Source organism: Poecilia reticulata, chromosome 16, assembly GCF_904066995.2.
Source record: "Poecilia reticulata chromosome 16, P_reticulata-male-v2, whole genome shotgun sequence".
NCBI classification, from domain to species: Eukaryota; Metazoa; Chordata; class Actinopteri; order Cyprinodontiformes; family Poeciliidae; genus Poecilia; species Poecilia reticulata.
In genome coordinates, this window is record NC_088845.1 from 14,127,273 (window position 1) to 14,144,633 (window position 17,361).

The window sequence follows — 17,361 nt, forward strand, 5'->3', positions numbered from 1 at the left end:
TAAGGTTGTAAAATAACAAAATGTGGAAAATGTGAAGACGTTGCATGTGTGTGCATGTGTGTACACACATACACACACACACGCACACAAACACACACACCTGCTTATAGTTGCTTTTGTATTACAATAAATGAAACACTAACCAACATTTTGATGTGTAAATGACGCACTTGGAAAGATGTAATGTTTCAACTGTTGATGTTTGTGTTTTTATGATGTAAAGCACTCGTTGTTGAAATGTGCTATACAAATAAAATTAGATTTTTGATTAGATATATATGAAAAAAATGCAGTGTTTAGCATTTTAGTTGAACTGAAGCTGACCACATTTGAATGAGGTCGATTGACATCAAATGAATTTGACCCGAACTACATTACCCAGAAGTCTCCGCGGCGAAGGTAAATAAACGTATGGGTTGTGGACAAGCAAAATTTTCTGAATATTTTTGACACATCTTACGCAAAATATCTAAGTATTTGAAATGAGTTTACCGCAAAATTTTGGGTGATCTGAATAATTTCGGTGATGCCAAACATTGATAATATTTTATGTTCGAGCTCCTGGCCAATGGTAATCGCTCATCTTTTCAGCGAGGGAGCCAATCACTGTGGGCCTTGTTGGAAGGCGGCGTCGGGTGGAGGATTGCTGTTAGTTTGCGCTGTGTTTATTGTTAAGGTTGTGTGGATTAGCACTGCAGTTCCCAGTTTATAGCCAAAACATCTACATTTTAGCTGCAAGATGAGTTAAAGCGGCGCGGTAAGTGCCGATTTAGTCCGTGTTGCTGTCCTTAGAAAGCAGTTTAACGTGGTTATTTTTTTCTTTACGTAGAGTCTGATTAGCTTAAAAAGCAGGCCACTCACTGCTGTTGTGATACTGGTAAAAATGATTTCTCTATGTATGTGTTGGCCAGCAGCTCTGGCAGGTTTTTGTTTGTTTCCTTTTATAAGCAAATAGTGTCGTTTTTTTCATGTACAGCTGGCGTGAGAGGAGCCGAACAGCAGGGACGGACACGGAGCTGACGGCCGGAGCAGCGAGGAACGTCTCCGGCCACAGAAGGGAGGAGTGGCTGGGAGCTGCACAATTTAAACCCGGAGCTACTGAGTGACATCACAGAGCACCTGTCCCAGGGAAACCGGTTTCCATGACAACTACAGCTTCCTGTTGTTAAAACAGGATTTTAAAAAATGACAATGAAGCCATGATCCTGCACCCAAGTTGATTCCCACCTACTTCCAAGTTTCACCATCATCTATATATCACCAGTTTGATCTGCTAATGGCCAACTCTGTTGCCTTAGTTGTCCAAGCAGAACTCCTACCACCACAGACCGCACCCTCCCTCTCCGCCTTCCCATCCCTGCTGGGATCAGGAGAGGATGGGGCAGAAGACAGGGAGGGAGAGCAGCTAGTGGATGGAGACAAGGGGGTCGTGGAAGGTGGAGAGGAGGTGGTCCTGGACGTTGTCACGTCGTCCGTGTCAGAGTCAGCTTCAGCTCAGCAGGCTGAGCAGTCAGAGCATCCTTTTCAGTGTCTGGACTGCGGGAAGAGCTTCAGGTGGTCATCCAGGCTGACCCACCATCAGCGCAGCCATAACAACGAGAGACCCTACCGCTGCAACCTCTGCCCCAAGGCCTTCAAGGGCTCCTCTGCTCTGCTCTACCACCAGCGGTACCCGTGTTAAAACTCATCTATAAAGCCACTAAAAGATTGTTACAGTGACTTAAAGCACATTGTTCATGCACGTCTTGTTAACTTCCACATTTCTCCACCATTTGTAGTATGTTTGAAAAAGTATTTACACGCCTTTTGCTGTTTCACAACTTATTACTACTGCAAACATCAGTGTAGTTTAATTGGGATTTTATGTGATAAATTAACTAAATGAAACGTAACCCTGAAAGGAATCTGGAAAGTGTGGAGTGAGAATAATGAGAAAGTTATGTTTTGTGGGGTTTTTTGTCTTCCATGATTTTAAGTGATGTTTATGCTGTTGTCCTAAACAATTGCTCTTATTTTCCAGGTCTCACTCAGGAGAGAAACCTTATAAATGTGAAGACTGTGGCAAAGCCTTCAAACGCTCATCTCTTCTCCAGGTGACAAATAGTTTTAAATCAAAGATCTTAAGGAGGGATAATGAGTGCAAAGTTTCTCAATATCTCTGTCTGTCTGTCTTCTCACAGGTTCATCGGAGTATTCACACAGGAGTCCGGGCATTCTTGTGCCCATATTGCCCCCTAACTTTCAAATGGAGCTCTCACTACCAGTATCATCTGCGGCAGCACACAGGGGAATGCCCGTACCCGTGTGACTCTTGTTCCAAAGCGTTTAAAAACTCCAGCAGCCTGCGGCGGCATAAGAACGTCCACCTTGGCCTCAAGCCGTACACGTGCTCGGTGTGTAACAAGTCTTTCACTCAGTCCACAAACCTGCGGCAGCACATGAGGATACACACAGGCGAGAGGCCATATGTCTGCAGCGAGTGTGGTCGAAGCTTCACGCACTCGTCAAACCTGGCTTTGCACAAGAACTCTCACTCCAACCCCAACGCAGGAGTCAAGGAGGGGAAGCGGGCAGAGGACGGGCAGAAGGCGAATGAGGTAATGGAGGTGGTGGTTGGGACAGAGGAAGTGACATCAACCATGTTGACAGACATGGTGGGATTTGTGAGCCAGGAAGGAACCGACGGAGTTGGCGTGGGGATGGAAGAAGTGTTCCTGTCAACCACTTCCTCTGGTCAGAACACAAGCCTTCTCCCCCAGCTGACCCTCGCTCCTTCCAGGGAGGACGTGTGCACATCCAGGGCCATTGGGACGGAGGTCCACCTGAGCACCGACACCGGGGCCAGCATGCTGCTGTACAGCTGCGGCAGCTGCAACCACACGTTTGGCACAAGGACAGAGCTGGAGCAGCACCAGGCCATCCACATGGCTGGTGGCGAACACGACGCCAGTGGTGAAGCGGGGCACGGAGCAGGGATGGAGGTTGGAGATGGACTGGTGGGAGCCGGACACCTGCTGGCCGACTTTGAAGAGGTGGTGGAGACCACCACCGTGGCCGAAAGCGGACATACAACCGAGGTGCTCCTTGGTTTAGCAGAGGGTGTAGACGGCAGTAATGCTGTAAGTGAGAGAACTTCTTCCATTCTACAAGGCACATTAAGATACTGAAGTAGACAACATAAATCTATTACATTACATCGGGATTTTATAGACTGAAACAGAGTAGGAGTTATAGTCCAATGGCACAGAAATAAGGTAACTTTCTAGATGTGTCATTTTTATTGACAGGGTCCAAAAGTCTCCTCAGAATCTATTTTTACCCAGAAATGTTGAAATTGTACTGATGTGTTCAGTTGCATTTAATTTTGATTTGGTTTAGTTAATGTTGAACAAAAACCACTGACTGTGCGTCACATTAGCAACGAAATAAAACAACTGCACTTAAATTATGAAAACAGACATAAAATGTGCGCCACTTGGGCATAATCAAATGTTTTAGTGTTTTAATCTGCAGGCTGAATCTGATCTCTGTTGCCAAAGTTTAAGCTGGAATTATAAGCGCCGCTTAAGCAAAGTTTGGAAATAAGGGGACTTTTTTTCCATTTGAAGTGATCAGAAGTTGGCAATACTCTGAACTCAGGGCAGAGGGAGGAAATCCCATCTGGTGCAGGAGCGTCTGGTGCCAGTGCGCTCCAGACGCTCCTGCACCAGACGTCATGTCCAAAACGCTTCAATGTGCCGTTGGCTCCCAGATTGCAATATGCATTTAGTTCAGAGTCCAGGTCAGAGAGGATACCCAGATGTAAAGACTTTTTTATTTATTGATGTCGTTACTTTCGCAACGTACAGTGTGCATGAATTTGAAAATGTCTGCACCAAGTGGTCACGGTTGTGAGTTGTAATCCTTCAAAATGAAAGATGGCCTTCAGATTTACTTGTCAGTAAAAAAAAAAAAAAAAAAGCTAGTGCTCAGATGAGAATTTTTTTTTCTTTGCTGATTGAGTGAATACAGACGCATGCCACACTTTTCAGATTTTTATTTGTAATCAGTTTTGAAAACCATACACTAAACTGCTGTTATGTAAGGTCTATAAAACTTCAGCTGTTGAGTTTGGGTTGGGGATGTGTGTGTTTTGATATGCGTTGCTTTGTGTAATTTCCTTTGGTCTGTCCTCAGAATGTGGGCGCCACCCAGACCCAGTTTGACCTGCTGCAGAGCTTCACCGAGGTGACTCAGAGCGCCGAGGCCGTGCAGCCGGAGGCCAGAACCACATGGGCAGGGCTGTCATGTGGCTACTGCACTAAGACCTTCAAGACCAGCGCAGGCCTCAATAGACATGTGTCACTGGTGAGAATGACGGCTGCAGCCGTTACCGTGAAGCAGTTGGACGGAGCCCAACACTAACATTTATCTGTCTTGAAATAAACTTTATCTGCTGCGTTTCACTCTCGTTCCCCCAGATGCACTCGCTTTCATCGCAGTCACGCTCCCAGTTCAGCTGCTCCGCCTGTGACCGCTCTTTCCCTCTGCTCTCGTCACTCCTCACCCACCAGCACTCCCACACCCCGGAGCAGCGCCTGCTGGCCGAGGCGGAGGCCGAGATAGTGTGTCCGCCATCCCTCTCCCTGTCTCTGCCCCTCCCCTCCTCCCCCAGCCAGGCCGACAAGCAGCAGGAGGGCCAGAGGGAGATCCATGTCGACATCATTGCCATCGGCGAGGAGCAAGAGGAGCACCCGCCCAAACCAACCAAAGCCCCAAAAAAGGCCGGATCCGGCAAGAACACTCCGGCTGGAGGTAAATACATTCCCTAACACGTGCAAGTGTTGTACAAGGGCACCTTCTACAACATAATAGCAAAATGGAGCAGGTTTAAAAAGATAACCACTTCAAACATCGGTATACCTGAAACCACTATCTGTCCCGTCTCTAGTCTCTGATCTTGGAGAATAAGAGCAAACTGTACTGAAATAAAGACTATATGTGATCTGTCCACAATCTAGTTGATATTTGATAGTTTCTCAGAACTCTAATTTTCTAGATTGGATCTTGAGATTACTTCTGAATTGGTGGCTGTAAAACATCAGCTTCATCTGCAATAAGTGAAGTGTTTCGATTGAAGCTGTTGACCGTGTCGATATTGAGAGTAACCAACCCTGCAGTAAAATTGCCTTTGCTTCCTCGCTCTTTCAAACTGGTTGTAGTCCATTCTTTGAACTCAGTGACCCTGAACACGTTTTCCGTTTTTACTTTTGTACAGAGAGGCCGTACCGTTGTTTGGAGTGTGGAAAAGCCTTTAAGGGTTCCTCGGGGCTGAAGTACCACATGCGGGATCACACCGGCGAAAGGCCGTATCGCTGCACCGAGTGCGGAAAGAGTTTCAAGAGGTCGTCTCTGCTCTCGATCCATCAACGAGTAAGGCTTCCCCTAAACACGGGGTCTGCAACCCGCAGCTCCTCGGTGGATCTTCAAAACTCTGGCCAAAAATAATAAATTATATTTAAATATATCGACAACAAAAGACTAGTTCTGTTTTTTTCCATTTTGCATTTGGCTAGGATCTCTACAGAAGAATGATTTAAGATAAAAATTACTTTTCCTTTCTTAATTTTGCAAAGATTTGGAGCATTTCAGTCAAGATAAACAGTTTTATTATCCAATTAAAAGTTCTGACATTTTCCCTTGTTCTATGTGGAATAAACTATTTTTACTGTGAGGTGTAATCCTAACAGTCCCAGTTTTTCCACTATGCAGCATCATAACTCGGAAACGGTAATGATTTTGTCAGTACCAGGCTTTTCATGCTAATCGCTGGTTTTGGTTTCCTTTTTTGGTGCCTGTGTTGAGAATTGCTCTTAATATATTTTTTAAAGAGGATCAACTTAAATGTGCTTAAAAAAACAACTTTTGTATGAGTTAATCTTAATTTGGTGCAACAACAGACATATCGGGACCATCCCTTTTCTATGAATCCATTTGTGTTCCAGCAAAAAGCAAAATCACCTTTATTGTCCAATCAGTTTTATTTATCAGCCTTTATTGTAGTAATTCAAAGATCCCGTTATCCCAGCCTTCACACAGACTGGTGTGGGTTTTTTGTAGTTCTGCCAGAAAAAGGTTCATAGAATATAACTGAACTTAGCTAACTAAAAAGATAACATTTTAAATATCTGACAATTAAAATGAAGAAAACTATCAAGTTTAAAAGGACAAATCTCTCCAACCACTGACTGGAGAATATCAAAATGTCTGAAAAAAAATCAAATGGTTTGTTTCTGATTGGATACTCGTGTAAACTAGATCATATCTGACACTGAATCTAATTTTTAATAGCACAGAAGTTCAAATACCAAAAACCCGTTCTCCATTTTCTTCATTCCCAGGTACACACAGGAGTCCGGGCGTTCCAGTGCCCCCACTGCCCTCTCACCTTCAAATGGAGCTCCCACTACCAGTACCACCTGCGGCAGCACACCGGGGAGAGACCGTACGTCTGCAAAGAGTGCGGCAAGTCGTTCAAGAACACCAGCTGCCTGCGAAGGCACAGTCAGATGCACTCTGGGCTCCGGCCTCATACCTGCTCCATCTGCTCCAAGTCTTTCTCCCAGACGTCTAATCTCAAACAGGTCAGTCCAGCAAACACATTGCCGCGTTACGACCCCAAACTTCAATGTAATTAAAAAAAAAAAATTTATGTAACAGACCAACACAAAGTAGCAGATGCACAGTGCTGCTGACGGTTATTAGGTCAGTGAGCATCTTTAAGTGTCTGTGCTTCTTTTTCACACTTCACAGTCTGCAAACTTGGATGCTGATTGGATTGTAGTGAATTATACACAATTATTGTGTCTATTTTGTGTTCTGAAGGAAGCTCTGGCTTAAATCAAGTTGTGCACAGCAATTACTTTTGTAATTGTTTATTGTGTAGATTATTCTCACAAGGAATTGGATTAAAAAATATTACTATGTTGTTTAGGTTTTTCATTTAACTGCTTAATCCTTTTTTATGTGACATAAGAAATACATCAAAAGACGGGGTTAATTGGACGTCAAAAGGTGCTCAATAAGAGACTTTTTTAACAGAATCTGAACCAGGTGAAGCTAAAATCGTCTGGGTAAAATATACTTAAGAGTTTTTTGTCTGTTTGTTTTTTTTATCTGCTTCTATTCCTCAGGCAACATAAGCTAAAACAAGATTTAACTGGCACTGAAAAGACAAAAACAAACAAAAGAAATCTCTCAGAGCGATGCTGCATGCTTTAAATCAGGGGTGCCCAAAGTGGGTCCTGGGGGGCCGGCAGCCTGCATGTTTTAGTTCTCTCCCTGGTGATAGTAACAACCTTTTCGGCATGTCAATATTCTTCTTGACATGCCATCTTACGAGCCATCATTTGATCCAGGTGCGTTAAACCAGGGAGAGAACTAAACCATGCAGGATGCCGGTCCTCGAGGTCCGACTTTGGGCACCACTGCTTTAAATTGATGATATGTTAGGTAATAAAAAAATACAAAAAAAAACATCAAAAACATTTGTTGCAAATTGTTAGCAAGATGACATGTAAAATGTTGAAGAAAAAAGACACAAATTGAAAGCTATGGATTTGAGAAAAATGAAATGTGACGCCACCAGGTACTCAAGATAAGGCAGGCTGTATCCCAAACACAACTGATTTAGACAAATTAGTTTAAATATCTGAAGACAGATTGTCCACAGTTTTCACTTACTGACTCTCTGAAAACCAGACGGATCTGGATAAATCGGTAACCGGCACAGAGACGGCACAGAGCTCCACTTTGACTCAGACAGCAGTGAGATGGAGGCTGCATCCTGGTGTGGGCTGGGATTATTAAACATGAACTCAGTGAACTCAAAATCGGCTCCCAGAGGAGACGCATATTGACCATGTTTTAAATGTCCAAAACGTCACTTTGTCCATTTTGAGTTGTTTCATTATTGTTTTTTAGCACATAAAAACATCCATCCATCCATCCATTTTCTTGCACCCTTTTTCCCTCAGTGGGGTCGGGAGGGGTGCTGGTGCCCATCTCCAGCCAACGTTTCGGGCGAGAGGCGGGGTACACCCTGGACAGGTCGCCAGTCTGTCGCAGGGCCACATAAAAACAAACAAGCAAAATAATTTTTAAATTTTTTTTCATTTAGTTGCATAATTATTGTGGATAATTATTGACTGAACTTACTTTTTAAAAAATATTCACATCTGAATCGAACTCTAGGATTGACTGAGAGTTCTGTGGTTGTTAAGTACTAAAATGAATCCTTAAAAATCTTATTTGTGCACACCGTGAAGCTGTGAAGTGGAAGAAAACAGCTAACCTGGTTTCAAAATGATTTAATTGTGGACTGTGTTTCTACCAGCTTTCCTCATTTAGAAACTGACACCTTTAGCCTTTACTCCACAAAACGGCTCTAACTCAGTCAGATATGACTGACACGATCTGTAAACATCAACTTTCAAGTCCATTCATTTTCAAATCAACTCTAAACAGATCAGAGTTCCCCCACAGCATGGTGCTGCCACCACCATGTGTTACTGTTTAGTGTTAGTTTTTTGCCTCAAATAGCAAGTTGCAGGTTGGCCAGAAAGTTACATTTGGGACTCGTCTAACATGAAACCGGTTGAATGAGGAATTTATTTTTTGGGCTGCTATATTTTAAGTGCCATCCCTTCAGAATACTTTTGACCAGTTATTTATTAATTGGGCGACTTGTAAAGATAATTGGTTGGATTTTATTTAGGGGTATCAGCGTAAAAAGGCCTAACTATAGTTTTCGCACACTTTTCCAATTTTTTATCTGTAGAAAACCTTGACATCTACATATCCTATTTGTTCCACTTCAACATTATTCACTTCTTTGTGTTGGTTTGATGAATAAAACCTGAATAAATCACATTAAAGTCTGTGGTTGTTGACGTGACAAAATGTTCAAGTTCTGAGAAGCGCTGTAGGTTCTCAGTTATTGAAGCCAAATGTCTTCACTGATCCTCATTTCTTTGATTTCCCTCTTACTCCTGTGGGAGCAGCATGAAAGAACGCATTCTGGCGAGAGACCGTTCCAGTGCACACACTGCAGTAAAAGCTTCACACACTCCTCCAATCTCCAGCTCCACCTTCGCACACACTCTACAAGCAAGGACTACAAATGCCCGTTCTGCACCAAGGGGTTTGTCATGCACTCCTACTTGCAGCGACACATCCGGACCCACGGGAACGGCGTTTCCCTCCCTGGCCCTGGCGGCGGCGGTAAGGACGGCGTGGCTGTGAAGGCCAGCATGGGCGGAGTCACAACCACCACAACCCTGCTCAATCCCATCACCCTGGAAACCACGGGGAACAGCGGCAGCCTGATCGTGTCCCAGCCAGCGCTCAATATTCCCCCTAACACGTCCCAGAACTACTTCATGATTCAGACGGCGAACGGCCTGCAGCTCATCCCCCTGTCACCACCTGCTCCTGTTCCTCCACCTCCCCCCCCACCACCACCACCACCTCCATCCCAGTCGCAAAACTTTCTCCTCCTTCAGTGTCCCTCCACGAACGGCAGCCAGTCCAGGTTGATTCTCGTCCCCACGGCGAACAACCCCCTGCCAGCTCCAGATCCTCAGTCTCTTCCCATCCTTCAGACCATACAAGCATTCCAGCCTGTCCTCAGCCAATCGCAGACCCAGATAGCCCAGTTTCCAGCCGTATCCCAGCAGCAGCAGCACGCCAAGATCATCATTACCAACACTGTGCAAGCCCCGGTTGCCACGGCGAACCACGGCCTCTCGGCCCTGCTGACCAAGCCCATTTTGGGGAAGAGCACACGGACGGCACGAGGCCGGCGTGGCCGGAAACCTAAAGCCGCTCTGCAGAAAACGGCTCAGACTGCAGGTGGCGCCGTCCCAGCGGCACTCTGTAACACAGTAAGCAACACTAAGATGGTTACTGTTAATAACACTAACACAGACTCGGATCTGTCCTGCCAAAAGCGCGCAGCCTCCATAACTGTAGCCTCCACAGAGGCCACAGCAGAAACCACAGGATCGCTTCCTGTTACACCAGAGGATACCCCTCATTCGTCTTTGGAGCAAATTGGGAAAGAGGGAACTGTAGCGGAGAAGCGGTTTGTCTTGTGCTTCGAAAACGCAGAGCAACAGAAACAGGGAGTGAACATTGAGGAAGGTGGCGACCCGTACGTGCTGCAGTTTGAAGGGAATCCATCAGGGGAGGCGGATCAGGAAGGAATCGATGGAGATGGCAAGTCCATTGTGTTACAGTTTGAGTCAGGTGGACAAGATGAAGGGGAAAAGGGAGGGAGTAAGGAGGGGGTGATGTCACTTCTGCATGAATGGGGTCAGGGAAAGCAAGGTGGGAGTCAGACAGTTGGGGAGGGAAGCCAGGGGGAGTCGTACGTCCTTCATTTCCACACCGAAGCTCAGCAGAGTTCGCCATCGAGTTCTACGTTTGGTCAAGGACAAGACAGCAGCGTCGAGCTGTCCTGCGCACCCACCCAAGCGTTCGTCCCCATCAGCGGACAGGAGGTGGTGTTTGACCAGATGGAGCCGGAGGGCGAGCGGGGAGTGCAGATGATAGCGCTGATTGAAGGTGAGGGCCAAATGATCGGAGGAGACGGGGCGGGCTGCGACACGGACGCCGACGCCATGGCGGAGGACGAGGGAGGCGTGAAAAGCATCTTCCAGCTGGAACACGGAGACGAAATCGTCATAATCGAGGTCAGCACCAGCCAGCTGAGAGGTGAGGAGCAGGAGGAGGAGATCTCACCGAACAGCCACGTGAAACGTGAAGGCGCAACGACGGAAAAGTCGACAAAAGAGCACGACTCGGCAGAAACATCAGCCGAAGCCTCGATTAGAAACTGCACTGTATCAAACTCTGAGGAGCTGAAGTTCTCCGAGTGAGAGCCGGGTTAGTGGGAAGGGGAACGACTCGCTTTGTGAGATGTTTGGTAGCACTTTAGTCATTTGAGTTCTCCTGGAACCGAGAGCGAACATGCAGTTAGAGGAGTGTTGTGTTGTAATGCCATGGTGCCACTTTCTAGAAATGTTATACATTCAAAATAGGCTAAAACATGGACTTTATATTATTCATAAACACCTTAGTTAAATTATACTGTCACAGGGCAGTTTGATGAAGTAAGTATGATTTTTGTTAAGTGTTGTAAATGGGACACTTTCTTTACAGTGTTGATAGCAAATAGTAAGTAATTAATAATAAATCTGTTAATATATTTTATTGTTTGGGTTATTGAGCAACAGATGAAGGCCATTGTGTTGACTGTGAATGTCGAAATGAAAAGTGGAGGAGAGGAATGAAAAATAGACGGTATCGCTAGAGTTTTGGGATTTTATATTGCTACAACTCAGAAATTCTAAATTCCCACTGGCTTTTGAATGCAACATTGTTTTCCATTTGGTGTAAAACCTGAAAATAATTAAATGATTTTTTTTTTGTTATGACTGCAGTTGCAGTACTATCAAATCAGGATCACAAGCTATTTCCTCAATACAAATATCTTTAGTAATCCCTTTTTTTTTTCTACTGACCACAAGCTTTTTTTAAATAAATATTTTTCCATGAAATTTCACTGTAATTTACAACAAGAAAGTAAATAGTACAGCCAAAGATCATTTTTGTTGTATCAGCCCTATAATTTGAAACGGCTCAACAAACCAAATGTCCTGATAAACACATAAACATGTTGGGATGCTGCTGTCCTGGATGATCATGAAAACACGTTTTTATATTGTTCGCTCAAGCAAAAAAGGTAAAAGAATGCAATTTTGAAAAGCTTCTATTACTTCTTGTTGTATGTATTGTTCTCTGCTTATAAAAATGTACCCAATTTTTTTTATATAAATGCAAACCTCTTAATGTGGACATGTGAACTATTAAAGAAGCAAAAAAAAGTAAGTAAGTAAGATCAAGTTGCAGAAATTTCCATGGTTACATTTTTCAAAATGTTCAATAAAATGTTGCTAGATTTGAAAAAAAAAAAAGCATTTACTATATGGTGTTATTCATATGTATTTCTGTTAATTTTGGTTATTATTATTGCTTACAGCTAATAAAAATTCAAAATTCAATTTTCAGAAAATTGGAATCTAAATAAAACCTTTTCTTTTTTTAAATATTAAGATATCAGCCTGCTGGAAAGTATGACACTCTTCCTCCAGACTCTGGAACCTTGATTTTCAGACATGATTTAAAACATTTACTTTCATCTAAAATTACTCAACAGTGGTTGAATCCTCCTTAGCCACACAGGTAAGAAGCTCCTGAATGTCTGATTTGGGAGTGACTGCTCTGGCCCAGAACCTGGATACGTTTGTCAGTGGTGACTCGAAGCTGCAGTCTGAACCTTAATTGGACTTTTTGCCGCAACAATTTTTCCGTCCACTCAACTTTCCATTAAAATGTTTAGATGCATCCTATTTCTTGAGCAGTGACCTTGTGCAACTTACCTTCCATGTGAAAATATGTCAGTGAATGTCAAGTCAGCAGGCTTCCCATTATTGTGTGGTACATAATATTTATGTCAGAATTTAATTTTTTTTAATGAGCTGTAAGTCACAAAAAATCAAATTGATATCTCTGTATTTTTACAGGAAATATTTTTAAACTAAAAAAAAATCATTGGTGTAAGTGAGGGAAAAGTGTGGCAGTCTTCTTTCAGCCGGCTGACAGGGAGTGTGCAGCAACAGGTAGAGGGCAACAAGTAGCCAGCCATAAATCTGCCTGACAGGGTTTTTACTATTGTTACACTTCGTTAGTACATTAAAATCTGCAGTGTTGGTAAGCTTTTAGTTCCATATGGTCATAAAATTTAACTTAATTTTTTAAAAACATAAATTGGGCTTATAATGCGCATTTTCCGTCATCTGCATGAAATATTTAAGTGCAACAGGTAACGTTGTCTACGCAGTTGGGTATTCCGGTAGCGGCTGCGCACTGCGGGTCCTACGTACGCAAATGGCGTAAATAGACCCAGATACCACTCGAAAATGGACCGTAAAACAGAAATAGGTTGGATTCAGAAATGCGCTCTTTTCGTACGTAGAGGCATTGTGGTCATTCAGTAAGATTCACACGGACTGTTGACAAGCAGAAGCTCTTAAACTGTTTGTTTACGGCGTCTGAGCTGGATTTGAGCCGCAACGTGCAGAAGGTAAGCGGAGCCGTGGTGTGTGCAGAGCTGCTGCAGTGTTACGGAATGACCATATATGGGGTTGAACCAGATCATTTAGCTCTGATGGTAGCTGTGGGAAGCTAAAGCGAAGAGGAGCAAAATACACAATAATGGTACGACATAAGGTAATCCATCATAATCCTCTGCTGGCTCAATTATTTGAGGCTATCTTGGTTGCAATGCTACAACTGTTCATGTCTCGGAAGAAACGCAAAAACACATGAAATCGTTTAAAATGAGAAAAAAATATGTATAGGCTATATTTTATATATTTGTGTTAACCAGTCTGTGAGTCATAGGCTAAACTGGGATTTGGAGTCTTTTCAAGTGTGTGCTTTTTAATCATGCTTTCCTCACTAAAATGTGCTGCAGGCTGTCTGTTTACATGTTGTGGATGCTGGGCTTCACAACACGCCACAGGTAGAGTCAGTGGTGCCAAGGGCCTCCTGTCAAAGCACAAACACTGACCATGGTGAGGCTGGAGTTGGACCAGGTGGTCATGAGGAGGATGAAGGAGGACGACATTGAAGTAGTGAAAGCCCTTGTTAAGGTTTGCCGAGTTTCTTTCGTTCAAAAGCCATCTGTATATTTTTTAGAGGCTCTTTCAGTTTGACTCTTTTTTTTCCTACCAGGAAGGCTGCGAGGGCACAGAGAACCGTCTCATCTTGCACATCCTCACACGTCCGCTCTGCCTTTTCATCCTGGCTGTTTTCTCCTCGATCCTGCGCTGCCTTGTTCACTCCTTCATCCTGGCCCTCGCTATCCCTGTGTTCCTGCTGATTGTTTTTCTCAAGATCACCATGCCGCGGTCAACGGGGGTCCTGGGCAGCAGCCGCCCCTACTGGGACTACGTTGGCAGTAGCTACAGAGGCCAACAGGACGAGACGCTACAGAATCCCTACTGCAGGATCAGTGGGAAAACGCCAGGAACAAAAAAGGTGATTGTTGCCGAAAATATGTTGTGTTTGCTTAAATATATATATATATATATTTTTTTTAAAAATAGATTTTCAATTGTGTTCAGGCGTGGAGCTCGTGTTATTAATTACCATGATCATGATCAACACTGAGAGAGAAGAAACAACATGATGCACAAGGGAGTGGTGCTGAAAGTTTCCAAAGAGTGATGAAATTCACGCATGACAAATTGGCCACCCTAGAAAAAAAAATACTGCAGAGTCTAAAAGCTCCAACTTCAGTTTAAAAAATAGAGATTTATATTATGATGTATCCAGTAAGAATGATGGAGTAAGGACAAATGTTTTCAGGTAGCAATAGCTTGGAGATCCAACAAACTGGCCCCCTAGCAAGGCATTTAAAAGCGCCAAGTCTATTAATAAAAACTGGTGCTATAAATGGCTACTTATGACAAAAGTTGTCATTTAAAACATTAAAATTATTTATGTATTACCCACACACATCAGCAAAATAGCCTACGTTTTATTAGCTAGCAAAGCAAATAGTCGTGCAAGTCTCACTTTAATACACACATTTTTTTTTACTGATGGATGTTGCACCACAGTAATGTAGGTGTCAACGGTTTATTCTGAAGATATCATCTGTCACTATAAGTCCGTTCAAAGTTAGCTTCCCTACAACAAGTAAGTTCTCCCTAGAATGTCCCTTCAAGATTATGATGCACATTGACAACTGAATGAAAGATGAAGTATCACTCTTTTATTTGGCACATACACTATGGAAAAATCTATATTTTGTGCTGACATAGGATCTATTAAAACACAACACAGCTGCAAAAAAAATCCACATTTACTTACCTGAAAATCCCTGTATGTGCACAAAAACCAGCTACGGTTGCCTTGGTGGTCTGTCTGTTAACTCCCAGCTTGAACGGTCTGTTTTGTGTCCTCTTTCCTCAGGTTTGGGTTATTTTTTCCCTTAATCCAAGATTCCATTTGTTTCATAATCCTGAGGCAAAAAAGTAAAGCAGAAAAACTACTTTTGGGGAGTGAGGACAAATCAATGAGTCTTACGCACATTTCCTGTGTACACTCTCTTTGTAAAAGAAGTGTTCACTACATCTTTGTGCTGTGCCACCGATAAGCGGCCACACGTCCGTTCAACATGCCCCTATTGAAAAGAAAACAGTCTCTTCTCCATTTAAGGACTTCAAGATGGTGGGGTAACGGATGCCATGTCATCATTATTATGAGAAAGAGCATTCACTTTGATAAACAACGCAGAGACTTGACTTGTGTTTCATGCTTTTAGGTTTTTCAAGGACTTCCGTCTCTAAAATACGGTGCTGTCTGGTCACTAGCGTTCGCATCCGAACATCACACGCATGTAAAATCTCGTTTTTTTTGTTCAGCAACGGCGCAGAATTGGATCTAAAGACAAAGACAAGGAAACATCGTCAGAGAAGATCACTGCAGAGAGAGAGCAAGCAGCAGGTCAGGTGTGGGTGGCAGACTGCGAAGGGGATATCGTGGGCTGCGTCTTCCGTGAGAGCGAGACGCGTCCGAGCGTGAGGAGGATCTGCAGGCTTGTGACGGGCTGCTGGTACCGCCGGGAGGGTCTGGGTCGTCTCCTGGTCCAGAGTCTGGAGCTGAAGGAGAGGGAGAGCAGCGCACGGAGGGTGTACGCGCACGTCCCCTACCCGTCCAAAGTAGGCGAAGCCTTCTTCAGGAAAGTGGGCTATCGGCAGCTGGGAGAGGCGACTGATGAAGAAGATGACGATGAGATGAAGAGCGAGACCCCAGAGAGAGGTTTTATGGGGTACCCTCTCACTAAGGTGTTCTACAAAGACTTGTGATTGACAATCGAGTCAAAGCGATTAGGATAACGGCACACGCTTCACTTGTTGACGCTTGAATTATGCGATATCAATGAAAGTATTTATTTATCATGTGCGTCTGCGCCATTTAATTTTAAATGACACCTCCATTTTTGATGACGCAATCGGTTTCTCTTTGTTTACTCAAGCAAGAAAAGACATCGCAGAGTCTGAGATGTGCTGTACTTTTCACTCGTTTGATCAAGTAAATCATTTCTGTCTCTATCTTGCATCCACGGGTCTCTTTCATCAAGCACTTCGACGCCAACAACGCGATGCATTTGAGCGACCGGAGGCGTTCGCTCTGGTGTGAAACGATACAGATGTGTAGGTGTTTGTACAGTTACTGTAGAGGAAGCGTGTGTGGTTTATGTGAATGTGCAGAATTTATCTGCCTTTATCTCAGCGCTGCTTGTCTGTCACTGCTCACCTTCACACACCACACAGATTGTGACTCTGCAGAAACAGCAGATGCTCCCTTTTGTTTCTTTAATAATTGCAGTTTTGTTACATTTCAGATATTGATAAACAGGTTTTATATTCATTCTTAAATGTTTGTGGTATTCAAAAGTTCCTTCTTTTTTTTTCATGTTAAAGTAAGCGCAAGCTCAGTTTTTTTTCTTTTACCGTATCAGTGAAATGTTGCAGCACTTAACTGTATGATGCCTTTTGAAAGTATTTACACCCCTTGAGCTTTTACATATTTTGTCACATCAAAATCGTACATTTCTATGTGGTATATAAGGATTTTTTCATGAGACAGACAAACTCAAGATGGCACACAACTGAGAAGGAGTAGGAAAATGATGCAAGTCTTTTAAGAATTTTTGCAATTAAAAATCTAAAAACAAGTGTGCTATGCATTTATTCTTAGTCATGTCCGCCACAAATCTGGTCAGAAGAAGGCAAAAAAAAAAAAGGTTTTCAGGTCGTATAAGCCTGAAATTGAACTTTCTGACCTAGATGCAGAAACTGTTTGTTCTGAAAAACTACCACTGCACATGAACTGGAAGTCTGCACCCCCGTGATAAAAACGTGGTCGCAGCATCCTTATGAGGAGATGTTTTCCATTATCTGGGTGAGGGAAGGTGGAAACCTGCTGGAGGATGCAAAAGACATGAGATGGAGGCACAGCTTCACCTTCCAGCAGCGAGACCTAAACAGCCAAATCAATGACGGGATGGTTTATATACACAAGTATATTTATTTGAAATATCCCTGTGTAAAATGGCCTAGTCAAAGTTGTCACTCAAATCCAGACAGGAATCTTTGAAAAGGCTTAAAAATTGCTGTCTACAGACATTCTCCATCCATTCTAACCAAGCTTGAACTGATTTGCAAAGAAGAATAGACAAAATTT

The 17,361-nt window shown here is 43.5% G+C and overlaps 2 protein-coding genes across 5 annotated transcripts; both read left to right on the top strand.

Moving 5' to 3' along the window:
• The first annotated feature begins 596 nt into the window (after nt 1–596).
• On the top strand, nt 597–12,029 carry znf628 (zinc finger protein 628). Of its 2 annotated transcripts, none has more exons than XM_008431500.2 (9): nt 597–757; nt 977–1,668; nt 2,021–2,093; nt 2,181–3,119; nt 4,177–4,347; nt 4,461–4,794; nt 5,258–5,412; nt 6,381–6,623; nt 9,042–12,029. In XM_008431500.2, the coding sequence occupies exons 2-9, from the start codon at nt 1,277–1,279 to the stop codon at nt 10,917–10,919; spliced, it is 4,185 nt and encodes a 1,394-aa protein (XP_008429722.1). In that variant the 5' UTR covers nt 597–757; nt 977–1,276; the 3' UTR covers nt 10,920–12,029. The 2 variants fall into 2 exon arrangements, with proteins under 2 accessions (XP_008429722.1, XP_008429723.1); XM_008431501.3 differs by lacking the exon at nt 597–757 and adding an exon at nt 778–877.
• A 938-nt stretch (nt 12,030–12,967) lies between these two features.
• Nucleotides 12,968–16,225, top strand: nat14 (N-acetyltransferase 14 (GCN5-related, putative)). Of its 3 annotated transcripts, none has more exons than XM_008431504.3 (4): nt 12,968–13,332; nt 13,580–13,757; nt 13,840–14,145; nt 15,537–16,225. In XM_008431504.3, the coding sequence occupies exons 2-4, from the start codon at nt 13,677–13,679 to the stop codon at nt 15,978–15,980; spliced, it is 831 nt and encodes a 276-aa protein (XP_008429726.1). In that variant the 5' UTR covers nt 12,968–13,332; nt 13,580–13,676; the 3' UTR covers nt 15,981–16,225. The 3 variants fall into 3 exon arrangements, with proteins under 3 accessions (XP_008429726.1, XP_008429725.1, XP_008429724.1); XM_008431503.3 differs by having other exon boundaries at nt 12,968–13,320; XM_008431502.3 differs by having other exon boundaries at nt 12,969–13,186.
• The last annotated feature ends 1,136 nt before the right edge of the window (nt 16,226–17,361 follow it).